The sequence below is a fragment of the Rattus rattus genome, chromosome 12, assembly GCF_011064425.1.
Source record: "Rattus rattus isolate New Zealand chromosome 12, Rrattus_CSIRO_v1, whole genome shotgun sequence".
Lineage (NCBI taxonomy): Eukaryota > Metazoa > Chordata > Mammalia > Rodentia > Muridae > Rattus > Rattus rattus.
Genome location: NC_046165.1, coordinates 49,431,416 through 49,456,190, shown reverse-complemented (window position 1 = coordinate 49,456,190; position 24,775 = coordinate 49,431,416). Strand labels below are relative to the sequence as shown.

The 24,775-nt window shown below is 46.2% G+C and overlaps 1 protein-coding gene across 2 annotated transcripts in view; it reads right to left on the bottom strand.

Moving 5' to 3' along the window:
- Lrch1 (leucine rich repeats and calponin homology domain containing 1) overlaps positions 1–6,704 on the bottom strand; it is a 177,038-nt gene extending 170,334 nt beyond the window's left edge. The window contains exon 1 of one of the 2 annotated variants that reach the window (XM_032918278.1): positions 6,272–6,704. In XM_032918278.1, coding sequence (XP_032774169.1) covers positions 6,272–6,530 — 259 coding nt within the window. In that variant the 5' untranslated portion in view covers positions 6,531–6,704. The remainder of the gene's footprint in view (positions 1–6,271) is intronic. The other variant, XM_032918279.1, reaches the window with a different exon arrangement.
- Positions 6,705–24,775: the final 18,071 nt, after the last annotated feature.

The window sequence follows — 24,775 nt, the reverse complement described above, 5'->3', positions numbered from 1 at the left end:
AGCATGGCAGCATCCAGGCAGACATGGTGCTGGAAAAGGAGCTGAGAGAGCTACATCTTGATTCACTGGCAGCGGAAGGGGACTGTGTTTCCATACTGGGCAGAGCTTGAGGAATAAATTGAATCCTCAAAGCCCCACCTCCACAGTGACGTACTTCCTTTAACAGACCACACCTCCACAGTGACGTACTTCCTTTAACAGACCACACCTCCTTCAATAAGGCCACAACTCCTAACAGTACCATCTCTGTGGCCAAGCTTCAAACACGTGACTCTATGGGGGCCATTCCTTTTTAAACCACGATGTACTCATAACCACTTCTGCCATGTACTTCACAGAATCCTGACAGAAGCACATTAGAGGGGCTGGGAGGGTGACAACAGAGAGAGGAACGGGAAGTAAACACTGTTCAGCCTATTCAAGGATTTTACATAAGACTCTTGCTAGAGCTGGAAAATAGGACAGCAGGATTCAAAAGCATCCTTGAAAGGGGGGAAACTTGGGTTTAATAAATTTAATAAATTGAGGTTTAATAAAGTCATGATGAAGGTGAATCTAGCGGCAGAGAAACCTCAGCAAGGAAAAGACACGAAGCCTGCGAGGTGTCTATCCAGCCTTTAAATCCTGAGAGCACGATGGGGTAGAAAAGTTCGCCTTGCTTCGGCAACTCAGGAAAATTTTTAGTTAACACTTGAAATAAAAACTGTCTAATGGTTGGATGGGAGGCAGATTTTGGACTAACAAGAACTAGCCAAAATTAAATACAGTGTTACTAGGACTCACAAAATCCCCAACAGATTCCTTCAAAGACAATGATGAACAGCTTTGGGCTGCTCTTCGATGAGGAACTGGCTTCCCGGTCCATCCTCATATGCGACTGTTTTAGAAGCATTGCCTATGCATGCTTTTCAATAGAGCAGTAGAACACACAAGCTGATGTGCACCTTTAGCCCATGCCACAGCACAGGCAGGAGCACAGCTGGATGTGATTCAGATTCCCCCGGCCCCGTCCCCGTGTGTACTGAACCATAGTACTTTAACAGCTTTAAGAGCTGAAGCCCTCTGTGCCTTAACAAGGAAGAAATTAATCAGCAGCAGAAGAAAATATGAATAGGAAGGGAGACAGTGGCCTGAGTGGATGAGTAGCTCCACGACGCACAGTGACCAAGCACGTTAGGATGACTACATGAGCACAGCGGTGTATTTAACAGAGCAGGGGGAACTTAACGGTGGCTACAGCGCCAACTGGTCAACCCTATTAAATTCGGGTTTAAAAAGTCATGGACTAGAAGGGAGAGAAAGGGTTTCACTGGGAAGAAAGGGTTCAGGCAAAGAGGCAGAGAGCAAAGGAGAAAGTGAGGTGAACATGATCTAAATACATTATATTCGTGTGTAAAATTCTCTAAAAACCATTAAAAATAAGTAATTTTTAAGTGACCAAAAAATGTCATCAATAACCAACAAATCAATTCAATAGCATAAAAACAATTTATAACTAGGCATTTCCATGAAAGAACACAAGGATTTTTGTTTGGTTGGTTAGTTGGGTTTTTTGGTTTTTTTTTTTTGGAGATAGGATTTTCTCTGTAGCCCTGGCTTTCCTGGAACGCACTCACTTATAGACAAGGCTGGCCTTGAACTCACAACAGAGGCAGAACCTCTGCCTCCCTGGTGCCGGAATTAAAGGCATCACCACTGACCAGCATTGTGAAAGAAAAGAATACAAGTTTTAAGAAAACACCTATGACAGGGCATGGTAGCATATGCGTTTGATCCCAGAACTCAGAAAGGAGGCAGAGGTGGGCAGAACTGAGTTCAAGTCCAGCCTGGTCTATAGAATGAGTTCCATGACACCAGGACTACACAGAGGAAACCCTCAGGAGTAGTGGGGGTGAGGAGTGGATTCAAATACTTCACTATAATTCAACTGAAAAATGCTTCATTACGAAGTTCTGTGTGGATTCCGATGGCTAAAATATGCTCATATCCAAGGACTCGGCAGCTATGTGGGGGGATGGGTAGAGGAAGTCAGCCTGCTGCAGATAAGCCTGCCCCCCGGGTCTTGAATCATCCGCAGACACTGAAGAGAGGTAAGGTCAGGCAGGCAGGATGACAGTCCCACCCACTGACAAATCCCAGAGGCCTCAAACAATGATCATAAAAGCTCTGGGCTCTGTCACCCAGCAAAACTGGAGTGAGGTGAGAGGGGCTCTGTCACCTGCTGAAAGGTAGAATCTGACGAAAGGATGTGAACAGGGGATGGGCCTAAATAAACCTCTCCTTTAATGACAGGTTCTCCCTCCGCATCCTGGATTCATCTTTCCAACCAGAAAATGCTTCGTGGTCAATTCTACCCACATCCAACCCTGCAAGCCCTGACAGGCATCCTCTTTCTGCTGCAGGATGCCTCTGAAGGCTCCCCACAGTGCCTGGAGCTGCCTGGACACTTGTCTGGTCTCATGGGGCTCCGGTGGCTTCCTGAGCCCTCTACTTTGCTTTTCATGTCTTACGCTCTGCAGTTTCACTTCCTGGAGCGAGCAGCGGGTAGGGACGGCACAGCAGTAGAGCACTTGCTTAGCATGTTCAAGCCCTGGGCCTCTCCACCAAGTTTCCCACAAGCTCACAGTCCTCTACCACCTTGTGATTAGCCCAAACCCTCTTTTCACTTTCAGTTTTGAGACAAGCTCATGCTGAGATGCCAGACTGGCCCTGAACTCAAGCAGGCCTTGAAAGTGTGGCCGCCACTCTCTGTCCCAAGTAGCTGGGATCACAGGCTGGCTCCATATGGTCCAGCCTCAATGAGTTCTTGCGCCAAACGGTTAGACCAGCCCCCCACTCCCCATTTAGTCTTGGTAAGACACTGATAATGGCAGGCTCCACTCAGTCACAACACTGACCTTTTTTAATTCAGGCATGGTCTCCTGCAGCTCAGGCCAGCTTCAAACTCACCATGTATATAGACTGATGATCCTAAACTCCTAACCTTCCTGTGCCCCTCAAGTGCTGGGATTACAGGCCCGTGCCAACAGGCCTGGCTAAACAATATTAATTTCCAAAGTCCCGTGTATAGATTTCATTTATTTTCTAGAGCCTCATGCAGGTAGCTGCTCTCAGATGTCTTTTCTTTGGAATCCTCTTTATCCAGCCATACAAACACCCCTTGAACTCCTTCTGAGCTGATGCTATGTGATAAATCGATGCTAGAGGGGATGGGGTGCTCCGCTGACACAACTTCATACATTTCTTCTCATCAGACCCAGTGTCGTGCTTCCGTTTAGACTTAGGATGGGCATTGTGTGCTCTTGTTATGAGCAACCTCAAGTCCATGAGAATCAGTCCCTGTGTTTGGAAAACAAACATACTGCATGTAGCCAAAAAAACCCTCTTACTCATCTTGCAAGATAAACGGTTTCGTTTTATTTTGTTTTGTTTTGTTTAATTGCGTTTTGCTTTGTTTATCTCCCATCCCTTCCTCAAACCAGAGTGGAAATTTCATGGGAAAGGTGAAGGGATGAAGGTGTATGGAATGAACCTTCCAGAAGCCTCCCAAGTTCTACCCCTCGCCACGGCTGCCCTCAGCCCAACAGGAGACAGTCAGAACACAAACACTTGAGAGAAGCCTTCACGATTCATGTTGCTGGTCAAGTCTCAGTCAGGGTATGATTCTGAGCACATACCCTGGCTTCTCTCTACCTGGAAATGACGTTCTGACTGTGCTCCTGATACAGAGTACTTTCATAGTTAGCCAAGTAGGTACCATGTCTACATCAGTTCTAATCCAGTCTAGGATGTAAAACCCGTGCCTGTCCCCGGCTACTTCCCACTAAGCCTACTTACAGATGCCTTGCACAAGACATCCTGTTTTGATTGAAATTCAGGGAAATGGCAGCCTAAAAGTGAAATTAAGAAGGTCTTTGTTTTGGTTTTGGTACAGGTGAAGTGTTCGCATTCAGGTGACCATTCTCTGCTGACAGTTCAGGGCCTCTCACCTCTGACCTTACATCTCTGTTCAGTTGGGCTGTGTGGCCCAAGAGTGTGGTGCTGTCTGTAGAAGTGGCTGCTGGAAAAACTAATTTTACAAGACACGACGACACATAATTTAACTGAGAGAGAAGGCTCTCCCACTACCCAGGGAATTTTATGAAAAGGTCTTACGGATCTTCCTATCCATCCTTAGATGCCTGAGCCCGGGAGGAGCCACCATCTGCGTGGGATTTCTATTACCGAAGGCTCAGCAACTCCCCCAACTCCTTCTGTGCAGGAAACGTCAACACCACCCACTGTCTCTATTTTGCTTTGTTGCTTTCACACGTAAAGAACAGGCTCAACTTAATATGCTCTTTGGGGGACGTGGGGGTGTGCAGGTATGAGGAATGAGTCAGGGCCGCCTCAACCTGTAACCCAGTCTGGCCTCCAACTGCTAGGCTCACAGGCAAAGCCCCCATGTCCAGCCAAAGCCTGCCTGGAGAGAGAGGAGTACTCACATGTGTGACTCAGGTCAATTTTACATAAAACAATTGACTCTGGCTACCGTTTTTGGTTTTTGTTTTCCTCTCTCTTTATGGTATTGCCTTAAGTGCCCACAAACGTAACTGACATTCTTTTGCCTCTGCTGCCCCCAAAAACACTGTTTTAGGGTGAAGAATTAGCACGAGGCCTCCTACTGTTGACTATTAAGGATCTTAGGAGCATTAAATATATGTAACACTCCTAACGCCTGCGGAGAGAACAGATAGGACCCCTTTGTAAGCAGTGACCACTCACAGAGGGGGAACTGACAGATGCACGCCTCCCCTCCACTACTTTCAAAGCAATGGTAATTCTCAAAGAAATGCCAGCACGTCACGCGTGCCAACTTTATCCAACCTGAAGGGTTGGAACAACGCTAAGCCTGCACAAACGTGTTAGCATTGGTCATTCCGGCTCTGCTTCCTGCAGTACACGGCCATTCTAACTGTGGCAGGAGGGAAGGAAAATGTAGAGTGCTTTTTAAGATATTGATTTAGGCGACTCTTAGAATAACTTCTACTTGAGAAGCTGTAACTACGAGGCCCTATCAAGAGCCTCTCCAGCTGTTGAAAACTGAGTTCTGGAATTTCCCCTCTGCTTACCCATTCCTGACAATCCTTAAACCCAAATCACCGTTTAATGACCCCAGAGGAGTGCTTCTGTCCTCCAATGAATTCAGAACTCCATCTAAATTTTCAATTGGCCTCCTGATAAATGTTTATGGAATTTAACTGGAAACCTAGCCTCCAAAAGCCACAACCGGCTCCCCCTGCCCCGCCCCCTAATCTTCCTTTCTAAGAAGCTGAAGGACCCTGACCTGAAAGTCAAGCAATTCAGAACCCTAAGAGACCTGATGCACGTCGGAAGTGGCAACGACAGCAGTGGCTCAAAAAACGGGGCACCCACTGCCCCGGGAAACGCAAGGCGCTCGCCGGGGTACAAACGGTCCCGCAAAGAGCGGAACCGGATGGTCGGAAACTAAGTCAGATCTGCACGGATTCCCAAGGCCCCAACCCTCTTCCACCACCCTCCTTCCTGTTTATGGATCCACTCCCACAACTCTTGACTACTAAAGGAAAAGAAGACATCTCCGAAATATGTCAACACATGACACAACTTGAAGAAGCCGGCTGTTCTTTGGCGCGGGTTACAACTTGCCGGGCTCACACTGGCAAACAGGCTCACTTTAATTACTTTTCATTTACTACGCCACGCTTCCCCTCCAGGGCCCCCGCAAAGACCGGGTTAGTGAGAACCGGGGAGCCCCAGTGGAGGGAAAATGTGTGGGTGGAGAGCCAGACACCAGCCTCTTGCTCGCACAGGCGCAGAACCAAGGCTGGCACCGCCTCTCTGGCTGCAGCAAGCCACGGTCGCGCGGCGCGGCGCGGTGGCCGGGGCCGCGACACTACCAGGAGAGGACAGGGTTGGCCGAGGGCCGGCCACCTTTGTCTGGGCTTCCCCACCCACCAGGACGCAGAATGTTTCCATGTAGAGGTCCAGGATCTGGTTCGTGTTCCCGACTCGCTCGCGGTTGCCTGAGATCCCCCACTTCCCGCGCGCCAGGCACGGCTTCTGGGCGCATCCCTGCGCTCCTGCACCACGGTCGCAGGTCGCCGGGCCAAGCGGGCCACCGTGCCCGCTACAACCACCACGCGCACATTGCAGAACCCGCTTCTGCCGAGCCAATCGAGCAACACACTCGGGCCCGGCGGGAAGGCGCGACAGCCCCATACACGCGTGGGCAGCCCCGGCCCTGGCTCACCTGCCTGAACCGTGTCCGAGAGGTCATGTCCCGGGGCCGCAGTCCTGGGAAACTCCTTCAGCTTCCTGGCGCTCAGGTTCAAGCCCCCAGAGTTGGCTGCCTCCTCTAGCGCGCGCTCCAAACCACGGTTCAAGGGCAGGTTGAAGCCCGCGCCGCCCGTGCTTCCGTGGTGCTGGTGGTGCTGGTGGATATGCGGGTGCAGGGCGGTTACCGAGAGGGCGGGCGCGAAAGCTTGGGGTTCGCTTCCCGGCGTCGCCATCTTCTCCCGGTCCCCCGCCCCGCCGCTCCTGCGCGGGGTCACAGGTTTCCCCGGCGGCCCCGAGTCTCCGCAGCGCTCCCTCGAAAGCCGCGGGACTGCGGGAGGGGCAGCGGGCGGCGCAGAGCTGGAGGCAGCACAGCTCGCTCGATCACCAACGTTTCCAGCGGGGAAGCCGAGGGCTGCGGCGGCGTCGGCGGCGCGCCTGAGTCTGCTCGTGCCCGCGCCCCCGCCCGCCGCTGCTCCTCCTCCGCAGCTTCTCTGCGCTCCACCCCCTGAAGCTGGCTGGAACTGGATGCACATTCTGGGTGATTTTCACTCCGGCCCCGACCTCTTGGGGTTTAACACACTGTGGGTCAGGGTATTTTTGTCAGTTTGATTTTTGTCTTTTGGGTTTTATTTTGTTTTGTTTTGTTTTAAAGCCGTTTGTGAAAACGGGTGCAGGCAGGAGACCAGATTTGGAATACAAGGTCACAGTGAGAAGAGTGATTCTGGCTGATTGACCCAGAGTTACCCCCAAAAGGCAGTTTTTCCACTTGTGGATTTACCCTCACTGACGCCCCCTGGCATTTAGGTGCTTGCTGCACAAATTCTCTCGTTGAATCCAGGAAGTCCGTGAGTGGAAAAATTGCTTCCTTCAGTTGAGAGAGGAAGTTAAACTGAGCCGAGATCACCCCTGCAAAACGATACGGAATTCGAACCCACAGCCCACAGTCACCAAAATTTTGCACCTTCACTGCAGACCACAGGGACCAGACTTAAATGCAAATAGACAAATCTAGAGGAAGGACTTTGACAAAGGGTGATTTTTATGATAAAATACATTGTCATGAGGGAGAATGAGTCCTAAATTATTACTCCAGGAGTTAAAATACCGAAGACCTAACAATCCAAAAGGTCACGTCTTAAACCTAAGCTTAGGTGCTATGGAATTTTCAGCGTGCGCCTACTTCTTACCCATGTGGGGCATAGGAATTGAACTGATTACAAACAAATGTTCTGCCATGGGGGTGACCTACAGTGGCCACTGAACCAGGGTTTGCACACCAGGGAAGAGCCAGAGGACCTGTGTCACCTAAAGGCCACCCAGCTGGAAGACTGATAAAGCCCCACTCCCTTCCCACACCTTGACAGCCAACTCCCTGGGACCAAGCTTGATACAACTTTATCATGCATACAGTAATACATACCTGAGATAGTCTAGGCAGCCTCGTGGACCTAGTGACTTCATGATCTATGTCACTTGCATGGACTTCACTACAAGGCTACCCCTTAATTCCAGAGATTCCAGGCTGAGAGCAAATTCTATTTATCCCGGAAGAAACAGGCGCCACCTAGTGGTGTGATGCTCTCTACCCCAACCCCATCCTGCTGGCTCCACTCCCTTCGAATCTCTCATGACTTTCATAAACTGCCTTAAGCTTAGTTTTTTCACCCTGCTCTGTAGACGGTCTCTTCGCTCTGTTGCTTCCTTTGTGGTGTAGAAGTATTTTTTATTTCATTCAATCTTGCCTGTCAGTTCTTGCAAGTCATTTCCCGTGGGCTTCGGGCTCTTTTCAGAGACTCCTTCCCAGTTCCTGTATCATGAAGGGTTTTTCCTGTTTTCCTTGGACAGTTTCAGGTTTTTGAGTCTCATCTGAAGGGCTTTAATCCATTTTGGATTGATCTTTGAGCAGGGTGAGAGACAGAGATTCAGTTTAATTCTTCCACACGTAGAATCTAGTTTTCCCAGCACAGTGTGCCAAAGGCCCTCTTTTCTCCAGTGTGGGCTTTGGGTACCTATCGAGGCAGCTGTAAATGCAGCTGCACTGTTTCATTCCTGAACCTTCTGCTCCTTTGATTACACGGTTTTGTGGCAACACGATGTTGTGTTTCTTCCTGCCACTCTGTGATACCTAGAATCTTGTATTGTGATTCCTCCAGCATTACTTTTTTTGTTCAGGATTGCTTTGACTACCCAGCATCTTTTGAGCTTTAGGTTGTCAATATCTAGGATGTTAAAAGAATGAAGGAAAAATATTAAACGCTCAAGAAACCAATCCAATCAACAATGGGCAAATGATATGAACAGACACTTCTCAAAAGATAAAAGTATAAATAATAATAATAATAATAATAATAATAATAATAATAATAAAATTACGTGCAGAATACGTTCAGAGTCCTTAGCCAGGGGGAGATGTGATCAAAATTGCAATGAGAATGCATCTCACAGCCAGCTAGAATGGCTAGCATTAAAACAAACAGAAGCAGACGCTGGTGAGAATGAAGGAGAGGAGGGGAAGTCTGGGCCCCTTTAGTGATAATATCAACTAGTGTAGCCACGGTGGAAATCAATATGAAAGGTCTTCAAAAACCAAAGTAAAAGTAGAACCACTTTCTGATATTATATTATAGAGCGTCATGGAATATTGAAAGATGATAGAGATAATGCCAGGTGCAGAAAATAAGAAACAGGGCATCGATGTAAAGGCTTATGCTCTAGCTGCAGCGCTCCTGAGAAGACTCAGCGGAGTTTAAGTCAATGTATTACAAACACTCATCTGCGGCACTACGGGCAAGTAATAGCATTAGCCTGGGCGTCGTGGTGGATGAGTGAATAAGGCATAGGCACTGTGTACACAGCGTAGTTGTTCAGTCATAAGGAAGAGTGAAATCGTGTCATTCGCAAGGAAATGGATAGGTCCAGAGATTCTCATACTACGCAATATAGGCCAGACTCAGGAAGACAAATACTGTAACACAGGGAGTTGATGACCGTGAAAAGGGGGCTGTCTGGGAAGGAAAGGGGGACTTGTTTGATGGGACACCAGAAAAGATAATGGGAGCAGATATGAGAAAAGAACATAGCTAACTTTAACAAAAATGTCACTATACAAATAGACACTCCTGTACAATGAATATGCACTGCCCTACTTTACTTTCTCTTGCTGTGGTAAAGGCCATGACCAAAAGCAATTTAGGGAGAAAAGGCTTAAGCTTAGAACTTACCCATCCTGAAGAGAGGTGAGAGCAGAGGCAGGAACTGAAGCGGTCCTTGGAGGAATGCTTATCACTGGCTTCCTCCTCACGACTTGTTCATCCTCCACTATTGTACAACCCAAGACCACCTTGGGACGGACTGCAGTGAGCTGGGCCTCCCACATGAGTCATCAGTCAAGAAGATGCCTCACAGACTTGCCCACAGGCCAATCTGATGGAGGCAATTTCTCAATTGAGGCTCCCTCCTCCAAGATGACCCTCGCTGTGTGAAGTTGTCAAAAAGCCAATCAGTCTATACACTAACAACAGGGTCTAAAGGGGCTTTGAGGTTACTTAAAATAAGTGAAAATGTACTTACATCGTATAAAAAACCAACTATCTCTCCATTTTCCCCTGTCCTCAGTGGCCTTTTGCCTAAAATCTAGAAGGGAGACGAAGACTATTGCCCCACCCCCAGTGGACTACAAACCTAGTTCAGAACAAGAGGTGGATAGAATACACGCAGAGACTGGGCATAAATAACTTCTTTTAAATAAAAATAAACTTGAATTTAAAAATCCTTTCTTAAAGGAAAGGAAGACAATGAGTGTATGCTTTGCTTTGGGTACACCTCAGGCCCTCCTGATGCCCTGTCCCAGCCACTGTAGAGTCTTCCTGTTGCCCTGTCTAGTCTCTTGTATCTTGTGCAGCTTTCTTACCTGCAAACTCTGTGATGTTGGCACCAAATCCTCTTAGCCCCTCCCTCCTTCCCAGTGTCTCGGAATCTACAATATTCTGCATGCAAAGGCCGCACCGAGCAAGTTGCTATTTGCTGGTCTCTAAAGTTTTAAATGCTTTCTTTCTCCTGCACAAAGGAGGCTTTTTCTTCAAAGTGAGGGGGATGCTTGACTCTTGAAACTCATCCTCATGCGTCCTTTTGGATGGCTCCCGTGCCACTTCATTAGTTCCTCAAAGGCATGGATGTGCCTCTTTTGTTAAATGCCCTGTTTATTTCATTTCTCCAGAAAGCAGAGTCCTCCCCTCCTCTCCTTGTCCTTGCTCATATAATAGTCCATTAGGAGGGACTGTGTTGTTTCTCGTGGCCATTGCTGTGTCATTGGTAAATAGACTCACAGCCACGTAGACCACCCAGAGGGTCCTGACTGAGTTCCCTCCCTGGGCCTGGTGTCAGGTTCTCATCTCTGGTTTCAATGAACTGTCTAGTAAACAACGGGCCCTCCCAGCCTCCAAAGTTGGCACCTCCCAGTCCTGTAGCCTCATTATTTAACTATCCACCAACTAAAAATACTCAGGGGAAAAAAAAGTCAAGCAAACGGATTCGTTCTCCCTAGTCATCCTTTCTGAAACAACATGCTATTGAGAACTATTGTACATTGAATTAGGTATTACAGGGAATCCAGAGAGAATTTAAGATGAGTAGCAGGCTACAGGTGATGTGTTTATAAAAAGATAAAGAGTGTGGAGATGTGTTTTGGTGGAGGTGTGATGAGGTTTGGGAAAAGAGGGTGCCTCGGTGAGCCCATGCTGAGGCATCCCTTCCTCCTGAGGGACCAGCCACACAACGACGACGGGGAGGGGAGCCAAGAGGGTAGGAGAGGCAGAGAAAGGCAGACCGGGAGGGAGGGGGAGGGGGAAGGGAGAGGTAGAGACTGGCCATGAGAACGTGGAGGGGGAGGGAATGGGAAAGAAGGGAGAGGGGACAGAGCAGGAGGAGGGCAAGAGCAAGAGTGAGGAGGGGGCAAGCAGCCCCTTTTATAGTGAGTCAGGCATACCTGGCTGTTGCCAAGTAACTGTGGGGCAGAATTTATCCGACTGTTGCCAGGTAACTGTGGGGCGGAGCTTAGACAAAATGCTAACAACAGGACTTCAACCTCTTCAGGACCCAGTATCCAGAGGGAGAGCCTACACCAATCTCCTATGGAACCACTACACAATATACATTTTACAATAACGTACTGTATACTGAAAATAACCAAGAATTCTCTTTGAATGGAAACCAAAATCCAGTCTGTGTCCCATGGTCCCTCCACGCTGCTCAAAGCTAACTGGACAAGAGGAAGCTGACACCAATCCAGTCATCCACAGCCAATGAGTTCTCCATCAATCTCCTGATGAAAATTCAATCAAAAACACATGGAGACCACGATCAAATCAAAACAGGCATTTGACCCCAAGGTCAGCAGAATCCAGCCTGATTTACATTTATTTACCCCAGTGTTCTAACGTCTGCTTTAGATTCCTCATTCCAAAGGAAGGAAGGAAGGGAGGGAGGGAGAGAGAGAGGGAGGGAGAAAGAGAGAAACAGAGAGAGAGAGAGAGAGAGAGACAGAGAGGGGGGGGGCAAGCCAGAATATTCCCTAACGGGCACCATCCTATTCTACTAATTCCCACAATGTGCTCTTGGAACCGAAGTGTTCTCTTTGTAACCGAAGTGTTCTCTTTGTAACACGTCTGTAGATGTTTGTCTTAGATGTCTGTAAGTGGTCAGGGCGTGCTGTGTTCAGAGCTTTCAAGGGCAGGGATTAGGCCTTTTGCTCTCCTCCATGTCTGTGTGAGTCAATAAATCAACGTTGCCTGACTGAGATCTTTCAATTTTGCAAAGCAGCTAAAACTCTCAACACAGATTTCTCTGAAGATTAGAAATATGACTATCTTGGATGTGTTTCAGACGTTTGGCTAGTGTTCCAGATCACTAGTCTGTGAGTCAGGGAGTGACAAAATGACCCTAATAAAATGGAGAAAATCAGGACAAGTTGGCTGAATTATTTTTTTTATAAAATTGAATGTATTGAACTTAAAGAATTGCATATAGTCTCCAGACTATGTTTTTCCTGCTTTTTTTCTTGCAGAAAACAAAAAACACTGATAATTAACTATAAATTAATATTTCTTTGTGAAAAAATAAGTAGATGCCAAAATGAACTCACAGCCCTCCTCGTGCTACTTGCTAATTCAATCAAAAGGGCCAAAAACTACTCTTGGAGTTTGTCTCACCCTGTATCCCAGGCTTGCTTTAATTCTCTCCTGACCACCTTGTCTTTACCCCTCAAGTGCTGGGATTACAAGTGTGCACTACCACATCTGGCAAAGGGGGTCTGAGGTCAGCCCAGGGCTTTGTGCTTTCTGGGCAGGCTCTCCTCCACCTGAGCTCGATCCCACCTCTTCCCTCCTAAGAAGGAGGAGGAAGTCTGTTCTCCAGTCGCCTGCCTCCAGGACTCCTCTCCAACTGTGCCCACAACTGCAACCTGATGAAGGCCCACATAGCCTATTTTCTTTGCATCTTGGCTTCTGCTATCCTTCTGCTTTCTAGGCTTTCCCATTCTGGACATTACCTTAAGCCTGCTGTCTGCCTTGGGTTTTTAAATATCTCACAGCTGACTGTTGCCCACACTCAAGTTCTTTTACTCTCTTGGCCCCTAATCTCACAGTGGACATCCTCAGCCCTCTCAAAGGCTGCTTACTCCTCTGTCTACCTCTGATCTGCCCCAACTCCTTCCTCTCTTTCAGACTTAATGAGAGTGCTAGCTCCTGAACCAGAAAGACTCCGTCTATGTCCTCCTTTCCACAGCAGCATCCACTAAGTAAAGAAACTACAGGCAAGCTTTGACAGCACTTGCTTTAATCCCAGCACTCAGGAGACGGGGGCAGAGACAGGCGGGTCTCTGTGAGTTTGAGGCCAGCCTGGTCTATAGAGTGAGTTTCAGGGCAGGGCAGCCAGAACTACATAGTGATAGCCTGGGTGGGGGGGAGAGAAGGAGAAAGAGCAGGAGAAGGAAGAGGAGGAAAAGTAGAAAGGAAGAGGAGGAAGAAGAGAGATAGGAGAAGAGGAGAGCAGAGCAGAAAAGAAAAAACCAGGAGAAGCTACAGAATCTGGGCTATTGACAAAGATTTTCAATGAAGCCATCTCCTGGAGCCAATCTCATAGTGACCATAGATAATCCTGTGTGGTAAAAACACTTAATCTTCAGTCTTCATTTTGTTCTCATAAATACACTTGAACCCGTGTTTAAATGTCAATTTGTGTACTTTTTTAGAAACTGTGAGATCTCAAACTCAGAACTCAGAGCCTTTATAACATGCCAAAGTAGATGCTGCTACCAGGTTCTCACCAACTACCCGTCACAGGGACTCCTGTCTGGCACATCTGTCCTCCAAACTGTCCAGCCCAGGGGCTGGCCTGAGCCCTTTGCTCAGCTTCTCTTCCTTATATAACCCAGTCATTTGGCCACACAGTGGTCTCTTGGTGTCCTGGTTCGCTCTTGCCCACTCTTCTGTCTTCTCTTCCTCTTGATCTCCCCATCCCCCTCTCTCTTCTCATATGGGGCAGTTCTACTGCACCCTTCTAGATGCCTCTAGCTATGCTCTCCCTTACATCTAGAGACTTCAGTTTAAAAATTATATATGTGAAATGTTACAATCGATAGTATAGCAGAGACACTGTTCTGACTTAGAACTTGAAGAGCTCCTAGCATTTTAAAAGAAATGCAGAACAAATACTTTGGACTACTCAGGATAGCAAGGTGATTATAAGGAAAAGAATATCTTTGAAATCATGAGATTGAGATCTCTTTATGTAAAATCTAAGAGCTGTGTCACCATTGGGGAAGCAGAGACAAGAGAAATCACAGGGTAAGTCTGAGCCACCCTGTTCTACAAAGCAAGTTCCAGACTAGCCAGGGTTTCACAGTGATACTCTGACACAAAAGAAAAAGAAAGCTTTGTAGTAGAAAGAAGTCTTGTAAGCAACAGTTGACAGATTAGTTACAATATAGCCAGAGGAAGTCACTGGAAAGTAAGAACTCAGTGGTAGAGCACTTGCCTGGTATGTGTAGGGCCCTCAGTTCAAGCCCCAGTATAGAGATGGATGGATGGATGGATGGATGGATGGATGGATGGATGGATGGATAGATCTTAAGGTACCAGGTAAGAGGACTTAAGCTTAAAGAGATATTTTTGAAAATTTGTTCTTAATCAGACTTAATTGGCCTAGGCTAGCCTAGAACTTGTGATCTTCCTTTCTTACCTTCCAAATGCCTGGATTGCTGGTATGCCCCAAATGCTGGGCTTATTGAAAGAATTTTGTAAGTACTTGGCTTTTATTTACTTTTAGTTTTATTGAGACAGTGCCTCACTGTATCTCAGGTTGACCTGCAACTCTCTGTACAAGTCCAGGGTGACCTCGAATTCTCCCCGACTGCTTCTGCTTCCTGAACATTGGTGTTACAGATGGATATTACCTCACCTCATTAGTACCTGGCTTTTTAAGTATGCAAATATAAATGTTAGCTAATGGATTAATGTCTGATAATAGTGCATGGATAATTGATTTACTTACATGTTCCACCCAATCCTTGTATTACAGCATACGATATGGGTTTACTGTGCTATCACTTTGCTATGGTGATGCCTGTACTATTTGGGAGACCTGGACTCCTGACTATGAGTAGCTGAACTTTCATGGATAAACTAAAGGAGCATCATTCAGGGTGTTTCCAAGGCCGGGAGTTGTTTAGGCTGCTGGCAGGCATTATGCAAAAAGGGTACTACTGCTAAAAATAAGGGTGGAGAGTTGAGGATATAGCTCGGTGGCAGAGTGCTTACCCGTGTGGGAGGCCCTGACTTCAATTCACATTCAGTATTACACAACAAACCAATAAACAGCCACTATTCTTTAGCTAGGCATGACAGCCCATGCTTGCTGTAATCTCAGCATTTGGGAGATGACAACAGAAAGACCAGGGGTTCCAAGTTAGTTTCAGCTATGATGTGAGTCGAAGGCCAGCCAAGGCTACATGAGACCCGTCTCTAGCAAATAAACAAAAAAGTTAACAATTTTACTATGGACCTCTCAGAGTCTTGGCTGGGCCACTGTACTTTGTGAACACACAAAAAGAAAAGGAATTTCTTGAACATTTTCTCATACATGCTTTGTAAGAACGAATCTCTGGGTCTGGAGAGATGGCTCAGTGGTTAGGAGCATGGGCTGCTCTTCCAGAGGACTCTCTATTCCCAATCCCCACAACTGTCTGTAACTTCAGTTCCAGGGGATCCTACACCCTCACATAGACATACATGCTGACAGAACACATTAAAAAATAAATGAGTAAAAAGGAATCATTTAAAAAATTAAAGAATTAATCTCTGCCTGCAAGACCTCTACAGTCCACACTTGGAGAGCCCACAGATAAGGGCAAACTCCAGTCCAACCATCAGGGTTGGGACCCAGTCAGTGTTTATGTGGTACATGTCACTAGGGAAGTGTGTGCTGGCACATACCACTCCAGCCTGTGTCTCAGGTGATCCTAAAAGTCAAAGCTGCTTATTTACAGTTAAGGTCATCTGCATCTAACTAAGGCCTTGGTTTATGGTCCTCAGAGGGAGCCTTCAAGAGAGTGATGTCATCACAGGGACATTTTCCAAGTCCAAGGCTGTCATTAGTGACTCGTCAGATGCCTCCAGAACGGCTAATCTCTCTCTCTGCACTTAACTGGGAGTGTCCTCAGGTCACAATGCCTTTTGTGTCCCGTGCCCCAGTGATGTTGACATGGCTTCCATCATGTGCTACATGTCTAGAAGCTCCAGTCAGGAACACTGGACCATCTTTGTTACCTCAGCAGTCAAGAGGCTGAAGCAGGAAATTTGCTATGAGACTGAGGCTAGCCAGGGCTATAGAGTGAATTCCAGTCCAGCCTGGGCTACATAGTGAGGCCTTTTCTCAAAGGAAGGGGAAAAAAAGGAAGGAAAGAAGAAGAAATTCTAAGAATACCAGGAAACGTAGGTGAAAATGCATACATTTAAGTAACAATTCAGATACTTCAGATACTATATGCTAAATTTAAATGAGAGAGACAGAGACAGAGAGACAGAGAGAGAGAGAGAGAAAGAACACCAATTTTTTTTTTTTTACATTTCACAATGCATCATTTATAGAGGAGTCACACCTATAACTGGATATCAAATGGGACAATAATAAGATAATAATAATAAGCAAAAGAACACAGTCACTTCCTGAAATCAGAAGGCGCATTATTTCAGAAGCAAAATGAAGTTACTCAAGTTTCTAGTTGGTACAGAGAGAGCTAAATCAGAATGGGTGGACCTGATCAGGGTAATGACCTAGAAAGAAGTTCATCCCAGTGAAGGTTCTCAGTACCAGATCCCTCACAGTTTCTACAGGGGTCCAGACATCTTCAGATCTGCTCACAGCTACTAGAAATCTCAGGACATCTACGACAAGATTTCAACCACTACCTGGACATAAGCGCAGCAGGTCTCACCTCTAGGAAAAATAGCCAAGCTGTCAACAGGACTACAGTCTAACTGGTGAGGATTCAAGATATGGCTCCAGGCACAGGAACAAGTTTACTGTAATCGTGATGTGCCTGTGTAGGACAAGATGACTCTGTAAGGGTCACACAGAAGCCACTACTGATGATGGCATAGAAAACAGAGTTGGGGACAGACAGAGAAAGGTTTCTCTTTCTTCGATACTTTTTCTATTTAGTTTAAACTTTTCACCTTGTATGTCTATACTTTTTCTTTAATTTTATGTATATGGGTGTTTTACCTGCATGCATGTGCATGTATCACTATGTACCTGGTGCCCACAGAAGCTAAAAGAGGGTGTCAGATACCCTAGATCTGGAGCTACAGACAATTTTAAGGGACCTTCTGGGTCCTGGGAATTCAACCCAGGTTCTCTAGAAGAGCAACTAGCCCCTCCATGGTGGTACATACCTCTAATCCAGCACACAGGAGGCAGAAGTAGGCAGATTGCTAAGTTGAGTTCAAGGCTTAGTTTATGGACTGAATTCCAGGACTACACAGAGTAAATAATAATGATAATAATAATAATAACAAATTTAATTATAGATAATCATAAGTTAATCATATCAGTGATCCTGGGACAGTAATCAATGGGGATCTGTGAATGAATTAAAGGAAGATTTAAGAAACATATTGCTAGGCAGAATCAACCAGAAGTGGGGAGGTAAGCCAGAATGGTGTTACAATGTAAGTAGAAATTTCTTGGGCTAGCAAGATGTACAGAGACTGCTGGAGGATGCATGGATGATGTGTTTCCCAGGAAACATAGCAGAGTAATCACATTCAACAATGAATTTTGAGCTGCTTCCTAATCATGGACAGGGTTAGGTTAGGGTCAAGATTAGGGTTAGGGTATATGGGAGGGAGGGGGGAAGGAAAAGAGAAAGAGAAGGATGGAGGGAGGGAGGGAGGGAGGGAGGGAGGAAGGAAGCGGTCAGAAAGCATCCCATTTGATGATTCAACCCCCTAACCCACGGGCAGCCAGATTCAGTAAAGTGTGGGGATCTCTGTGCTCCTACACTGAGATGAAAGTTGGGAACAGGAGAATCCCCAGAAGCTCACAGGCCAGGTACCCCAGTGAGTACAATGACAAACAAGGAGAGCCCCTGCCTCTGGCAAGATGGGAGTGTAGGCATACATTTTTTTTTGCAGCTTTTACTAAAGGTTCAGCCTCTCCCCTAGCCCACCACCAGCAGAGGTAGTGGAAGAGAAAAGTTGTTAGGCTATGGGGGAGATGGACCTGTTCAGCAATAGTTCTTTGGGGGCCAACCTTGATCTCCATGGGTAGCAATTCAGTCCCATAGCAAACACCACAAACGATTCAGCAGCTGCAGACCAGTCCTCTAGGCAGGCAGACCTCAGGCATGAACCAGCGGCTACAGTCCAGCCCTTTCAGCAAGAGATATCAGGCAGCTGTAGTTCAATCCTGAGGAAATCACCAAGCTCACCCACCAGCCTGAGGCGAGGCCACTGAAAGCAGCAAGCTGCCTCGGGAACCTCAGGAGCAGTCCTAGGGCGAGTTTCTCTCAGTGTCGGAGTTATCACGAATCGAGCTCAACAATGCTATGTAAGGTGAACCAAAACATGTGTGTCTTTGGTGAAGAATAGTGAAGTAGAGCAAACCAAGGCTCAGTGCTCATCTCCCACACTCTGTGTCATATTTATCCTCCTTCATCATGCATCCTTTCACGTGTCCGCTATATCCAAACATCCTTTCACCTGTGTCCACTTCAGGAAAACAGTCTTCCATGTGTTTGCTTTAGCAAGACATCCTTTCACCTGTGTGCCCCAGCAAAACATCATTTGACATAACTAACTTTCCAAAGAACTAGAAGTTTCTACTTCATGGAGGGCTAGGATCCACACCGGAGATTATCCTCTGACCTCTGTATGCATACCGTGACATATATGTGCACATTTCTCACACACATGAGTAAGCACACATAAACAGAAATGTAAAACAACATGTAGTTTGATGCTTAAAGATAGAAAAGTAAAGAGGCCCTGAGCATGGCACTGCAAGGTAGTGAGTTCAAGAACAACCTGGCTACACTGTGAGTTCAAGGCCAGTCTGACATAAATACAGAAATCCCGTTCTCAGGGGCCAGGGAAGTAGCTTATGCTTGCCTAGTGTAGCTCTGGGTTCATCTTTACAATGCCAAGCAAGAAAGCAAAGGAAGGAAAAGTAGGGAAGAGGCTTCCATTAAGACAGTAGATATCTCCAGAGTCCTTCTGTAGACAGGGCCACACCTTGAAGTCTGGAGTGAGCCTGTTTGCTGCTTGGCCAGGAAGGCCTTAGGAATCTAGTTCAGCTTCTCCAGTTCTATATACAGATTGGGAAACTTAAAAAAAGTGCCTGAAGGTGCATTGCCCAACACCATTCAACTGCCAGACGGAACATTGCCTGGAACGTGGTCTCGAACTCCTGACTACTGGTCCTTGTTCTCGTTTGTTTTCTGTTGCCGTGATAAAACACTGGTCAAAACCAGCTCGAGGAAGAAAGGATTTATTTGGCTTATAGTTCCTCACCACAGTTGCTCATCAAGGGAAGTCAGGACAGGAGATTGAGGCAGGAATCCAAACAGAGGCCACGAAGGAACATTGCGTCTTAGCTTATTTCCCATGGATTGCTCATCCTGCTCTTATTCAGCTCAGGTCCACCCGCCTAGGGGTGGCACCACCCAGGGTCAGCAGGGCCCTCCCTCGGCAATCATTAATTGAGTAACGCCCCCACAGACATGCCTGTATGCTGTCTGATAAGGCAGTTCCTCAACTTCAGGTGACTCTACTTGGTGTCTGGTTGATGAAAACTGACTAGCACCGTCCTCTTGGGGGCGAAAGTCATTGCCTATGCAATAATCACCACCATGCTGGGGTTTGCTGTGTCCTCCCTTCAATTTGGTTCTTTTGTTTTCTCCCCAGCGTCAAAGGGCTGATGCTGGCTACGGTTTCAGCTGGTCCAAGGGACCTCAGATGGTTGGCCTACTTGACCCTTGGCTGTAACTGCATGTCTTGGACAAGGCGAGTGCCCAAAGGCAAGACCCAAGAGAAGGCTCTGAGTGAGCGAACATCCACTTCATGTGTTGGCCTTTCTGAACCCGAAAAAGCTTCGTTCCTGTGGTACAGAATGCTTTAGCAGGGCAAGTCGGTTGAGATTTTAAGAAGAAAATTCATACCCTCTCCTCAGAAAAAATTATTTTAACTTCTACACATAGAGCTATGTATAAAGATTTTAAAGGTCATTGGAGATTCTCTGAACCCTCAAGACTGGTCAGATACTGTCATTGATCACACTGTATACGTTGTCAAAAACAAAACAAAAGAAAGGAGGGAGGGAGGGAGGGAAGAAGATACAGAGGGAGGAAGGAAAACTTGAAAGCATTCAATTCCATGGCAATATATCTGAACATAATCTTATGTACAGCAAGTTTTGATTCCTCAGGCCTCTCTGACGCGGGGTTATTGCAGAGGGAGCGGCAGTTACATCACTTCTCAGCCCTCCCGTCAGTGGGGTAGAGGTGAGTGTGGATGGCCCTGACTCCCATCCTCTGGACCCCCGCTTAGGCTTCCAGGGCCACACTCCCCAGTGCCTCTCACCTTGCCTTCCTAATTGCCTCCAACAGCTCAGGTTAGATTATTCATGTGTACCCAAGCTCTGTCCAGTGTCCCTGTCATCTGGCTGATGACCCAACACCCTATGTCAACAGCAAGAAATGAATACCCACCCTTTGCTGGAGCACAGACCTCACCAGTCACAAACAGCATGGCTGCCCAGCGTGTGGCTCGTTCCCCAGTGACCCAGTGATCTCCTGCCTGAATCAGTGGGAAATGGTAAACAGGTATTTGACAACACTTCAGTCACCTGGATTGTTGCCTTTGACAAGAATTAGCTGATGTTTCGCACAAAGGCACAGATCTTTCCTGATTAAATACCCTATACTCCTCTTCACCGTAAAAATCCCCAGAGGCCAGGGCTTCCTTCTCTAGCAGCTTTGTGGAGTGATTGACCCCGATTTCTATCCAGCGCCATCTCTATTTTGTTTGAACAGTGATGGCAGAAGGGAAAGAAAACCAAAGCGTCATGTCCAGACCGCACGGTTGGCACTCGTAGCCACATTCTTCTCTTCGGGGAATGGGATTGTGTAGATTGCCTTGTGTGCTGGTGGGAGACCGGGAGGGAAGAGCAAGAAGAGAGAAGACCAAAAGAAGTGAAATTCCCACAGTGGAGTGCAGACTCACGGAGCAAAAGGAGAGAACCACACGGACTTCAGTTCCTCGTGACTCCTTAGGCTGTAATTGTTCACTGGCCTTTTCAAATTGTCTGCGCCTTTTCCTACATATGCAAAGCAATTAGATCCAGATGGCTGAGTTAACAGGTAGCTTTTCTTTTCAGGCGAGGCCTTTTTGTGGCTCTGTGGTGGAGTCCTCGAAGCCCCAGGTTCAAACCCTGAGCATTTTAAACCCTGCAGGATATGGAGTGAGTTGGGAGATAGGCTCTCCCAAAATGAGGCCAAGCTGTTGTTTGTACCTCCCTCCCAACTTCCTTTTGGCTTGGAAAATAATTTGAATGCAAATGAGAAATATTAGGCGCTTCATAATTGACTGTTTTCTTAGTCATTAACCCTATGAATTAAGTAGGCTAGCATCACCAGACACCCTCTGCATAACCCTAGCAAGTTAAGGAAAACCCCAAAGGGCTTTTTTTTATATGTGTGTGAATCATGGGACCTGGTGCAGTTACTAAGAATGGTGATGAAAATCTGGCATTGATTTACAATGCAGCTTTGCAAGTTACAATTTAATTTTCTTCCCTTTGGCTTCCCACTTGGCTTTTCCTCATCTGAGTGAAAGAAGTTTGACTCCAAAAGCAAGATCAGATAAGCTTGGAAAAAATCACACATAGCTACACCTATGTCTACATTACAGTACTAGGGTTAGTTTTTAAATATAAATCAGTAAATATATGCATATAATATAAATATAAAATATTTATAAACTTTATAGTTTAAAGTAAAATATAACCACATAATTTTTTCCTTCCCTTTCCTCCCTCCAACCCCTTTCATATACTACCCTCTGTTTCTCTCAAATTCATGGCGTTCATTTCTTTAATACATATGTACATGTAAATATTACATATGTACACACATATGTCCATATATACATGTTTATTATTATATATTATATATGTACACACATGTCCATATATACATGTTTGTTATTATATATTATATATGTACACACATATGTCCATATATACGTGTTTATTATTGTATATTATATATGTACACACACATGTCCATATATACATGTTTATTATTATATATTATATACAGATAGAAAGCCTGCTTAGCCTGTATAATGTTGCTTGTATGTATATGATTTCAGGATCGACCATTTAGCATTGGATAACCAATTGGAGACCTCTTCCCCGGGGAAGTCTGTTTTTTTCCACTCTTAGTGTCCCTCTGTCACCTGCAGTTTTTGTCGAGGGGATTTCCTCCTTCCATGTTAGTACATCAGTTGGTTTCCTCCTTGTTCAGGTCTTCTTTAGGAATCGTATTGTTGACATTTCATGGGTGTAGCTTTCCTGATATTTCTAGAAGACCTCACAGCAGACTTTCTGGTCCCCTCTGGCAATTACAATCTTTCCTTCTGACCCTTAGATAGAGGAGGTGCTTTGTAAACGTATCTGTTGGGGCCAGGCACCCACAGTCACTTGCATTTCGATTGGTTGCGGTTTTCTGTAATGGTCTCCCTGTTGCAAAGAGGGATTGCTTTGACAAGGGGTGAGAGCTACACTTATATGTATAACTATTTGGAATGCAGTTGGGAATTACATTAGTTTAGTAAAGTAGTGGTTCTAAGTTCTTCTCCGAGGTCTATGACCTCACTAACCCTGGCTGGGTTTCCAATACCAGGTATCTCATTGAGCAAGCCTGAAGGTTAAGCAGAGAGCCAGTGGTTGCCACCAACATGTGGTGCCGCTGTTGCACCTTGGGCTTATTGTGCCCGCCGGTGGCTGTTCTGAGGAAAGGGCTTGAAAAGGCTCAGGTCACAGAAACACTACTGTGTGTCGTATCTGCCTACCAGATATGTTGCTGTGGCCATCGCATTTTCTTTCTCTAGCATCCAATTTTCACATGGTCACATGAAAGGAAAAGAGTGGCTAATTTGTGCCTAAGATCTTTTTTCCTTCTTTGAACTTCATAACTTTAAAAATCAGGGGGTTGGGGATTTAGCTCAGTGGTAGAGCGCTTGCCTAGGAAGTGCAAGGCCCTGGGTTCGGTCCCCAGCTCCGGGGAAAAAAAGAACCAAAAAAAAAAAAAAAAAAAAAAACAAACTTTGGGGCTGGGGATTTAGCTCAGTGGTAGAGCGCTTACCTAGGAAGCGCAAGGCCCTGGGTTCGGTCCCCAGCTCCGAAAAAAAAAAAAAAAAAAGTTTTGGGGTTGGGGATTTAGCTCAGTGGTAGAGCGCTTGCCTAGCAAACGCAAGGCCCTGGGTTCAGTCCCCAGCTCCGAAAAAAAGAAAAAGGAAAAAAAAAAAAAATCAGTTTGAACAAGAACACAAAGAAAGCTGTCTGAGCAAGCCGGAGAGCAGCAGCTCAGCCTGGCTATAGGTTCCTACCCTGCTTGAGTTCCTGACCTGACTTCCTTTGATGATGAATTGCAGTGGGAAAGCGAAAGTATAAGCCAAATAAACCCTTTCCTCCGAAACTTGTTTTTTGGTCATGGTGTTTTATCACAGCAATAGAAACCCTAACTAAGACATCCCCTGTTGTTGTAAAAGTATAAAAATAAAAGGAGTATTGTTGTCTCCCCCCCCCCCTGCTAGGTCCTCACCGTGGTGCCCCAAGGTATCTGCTAGATATCTTGGCGGAAACACAGCCCAGCCGCACACTTTCTTACACTCAAACCCTCACATAAAAGAACACACAACACAATAATCTTAGATCCAATTGGTAAGATATAATTGCCCACTTAAATATACAAAGCCCGGTACCGTCCATCCCTTGAGAACATTAATAACAACCTGTAAATACACAGTGCAGAATCTTAACATCACCTGCCATGGCTTCTCCCCTCTCTCTGTCTCCTGTCTCTTCCTCTCTCCCTTAGTCTCCCCTTCCTTCGAACTTCTCTCCCGCCCATCCTTCCTTCTCCTCCAATGAGAGGCCTCCTTCTATCCTGTACCTGTGCCCCTCACCAGTACTTTACAAATCCAATGGAGAGGTGGTTCTGGTGAAGTCGTCGGAGTTCTGAGTCCTTGACTAGGCAGCTGTCCTTGGGGCAGTGGAATTAGCATCAAAATACAGTAACTTCAGGGCAAACCACAACAATCCCCCAACCCCATTTCCTCCAAAAATAACAACAGCGACGACAACAACAACAACAAAAGGGTCTTCATTGAAATCCCTTTCTGGTTATTTTTTCATATGCTTGCAAATTTTAATGAAATTAAAATTAAATATGCAAATAATTATTAGTCTTTTTTTTTTTTTTTTTTTTTTTTTTTTTTTTTACTCTGTGTGTAAACACAGCTCTTTACATGGGGTAACTGAAGTAATCTGGAGAAATGTGTCCTTCACCTCTCTCCCCCATCGTGATCTGTAATCGCTCTGCGGAAAGGCATTCGTCTCTGGGTGGCACCTTTTGGTGAGAAGGACAACCGTATGAGCAAGGTCTTGCTAACCCATGTGACAAGGCTGCACCTCAGCCCCTGGGAGTTGTGCAGCACAGCAGACATCTGCGGTTTGTTTGCCGAGTTTCCTAGACTCTCACTTGGCAGAATTGGATCCCAATTGCTGGGTTGTCATAAAGGCAGTTATAGCTATAATGTGGCCATTGATGTGATCTTTCAAGTGTCAGGTCTGAGTCAATGGAATCCTTTGGGCCTGAGACTCAGTGGGGGAGCACACATACTCTCTTTCTCCTCACAGG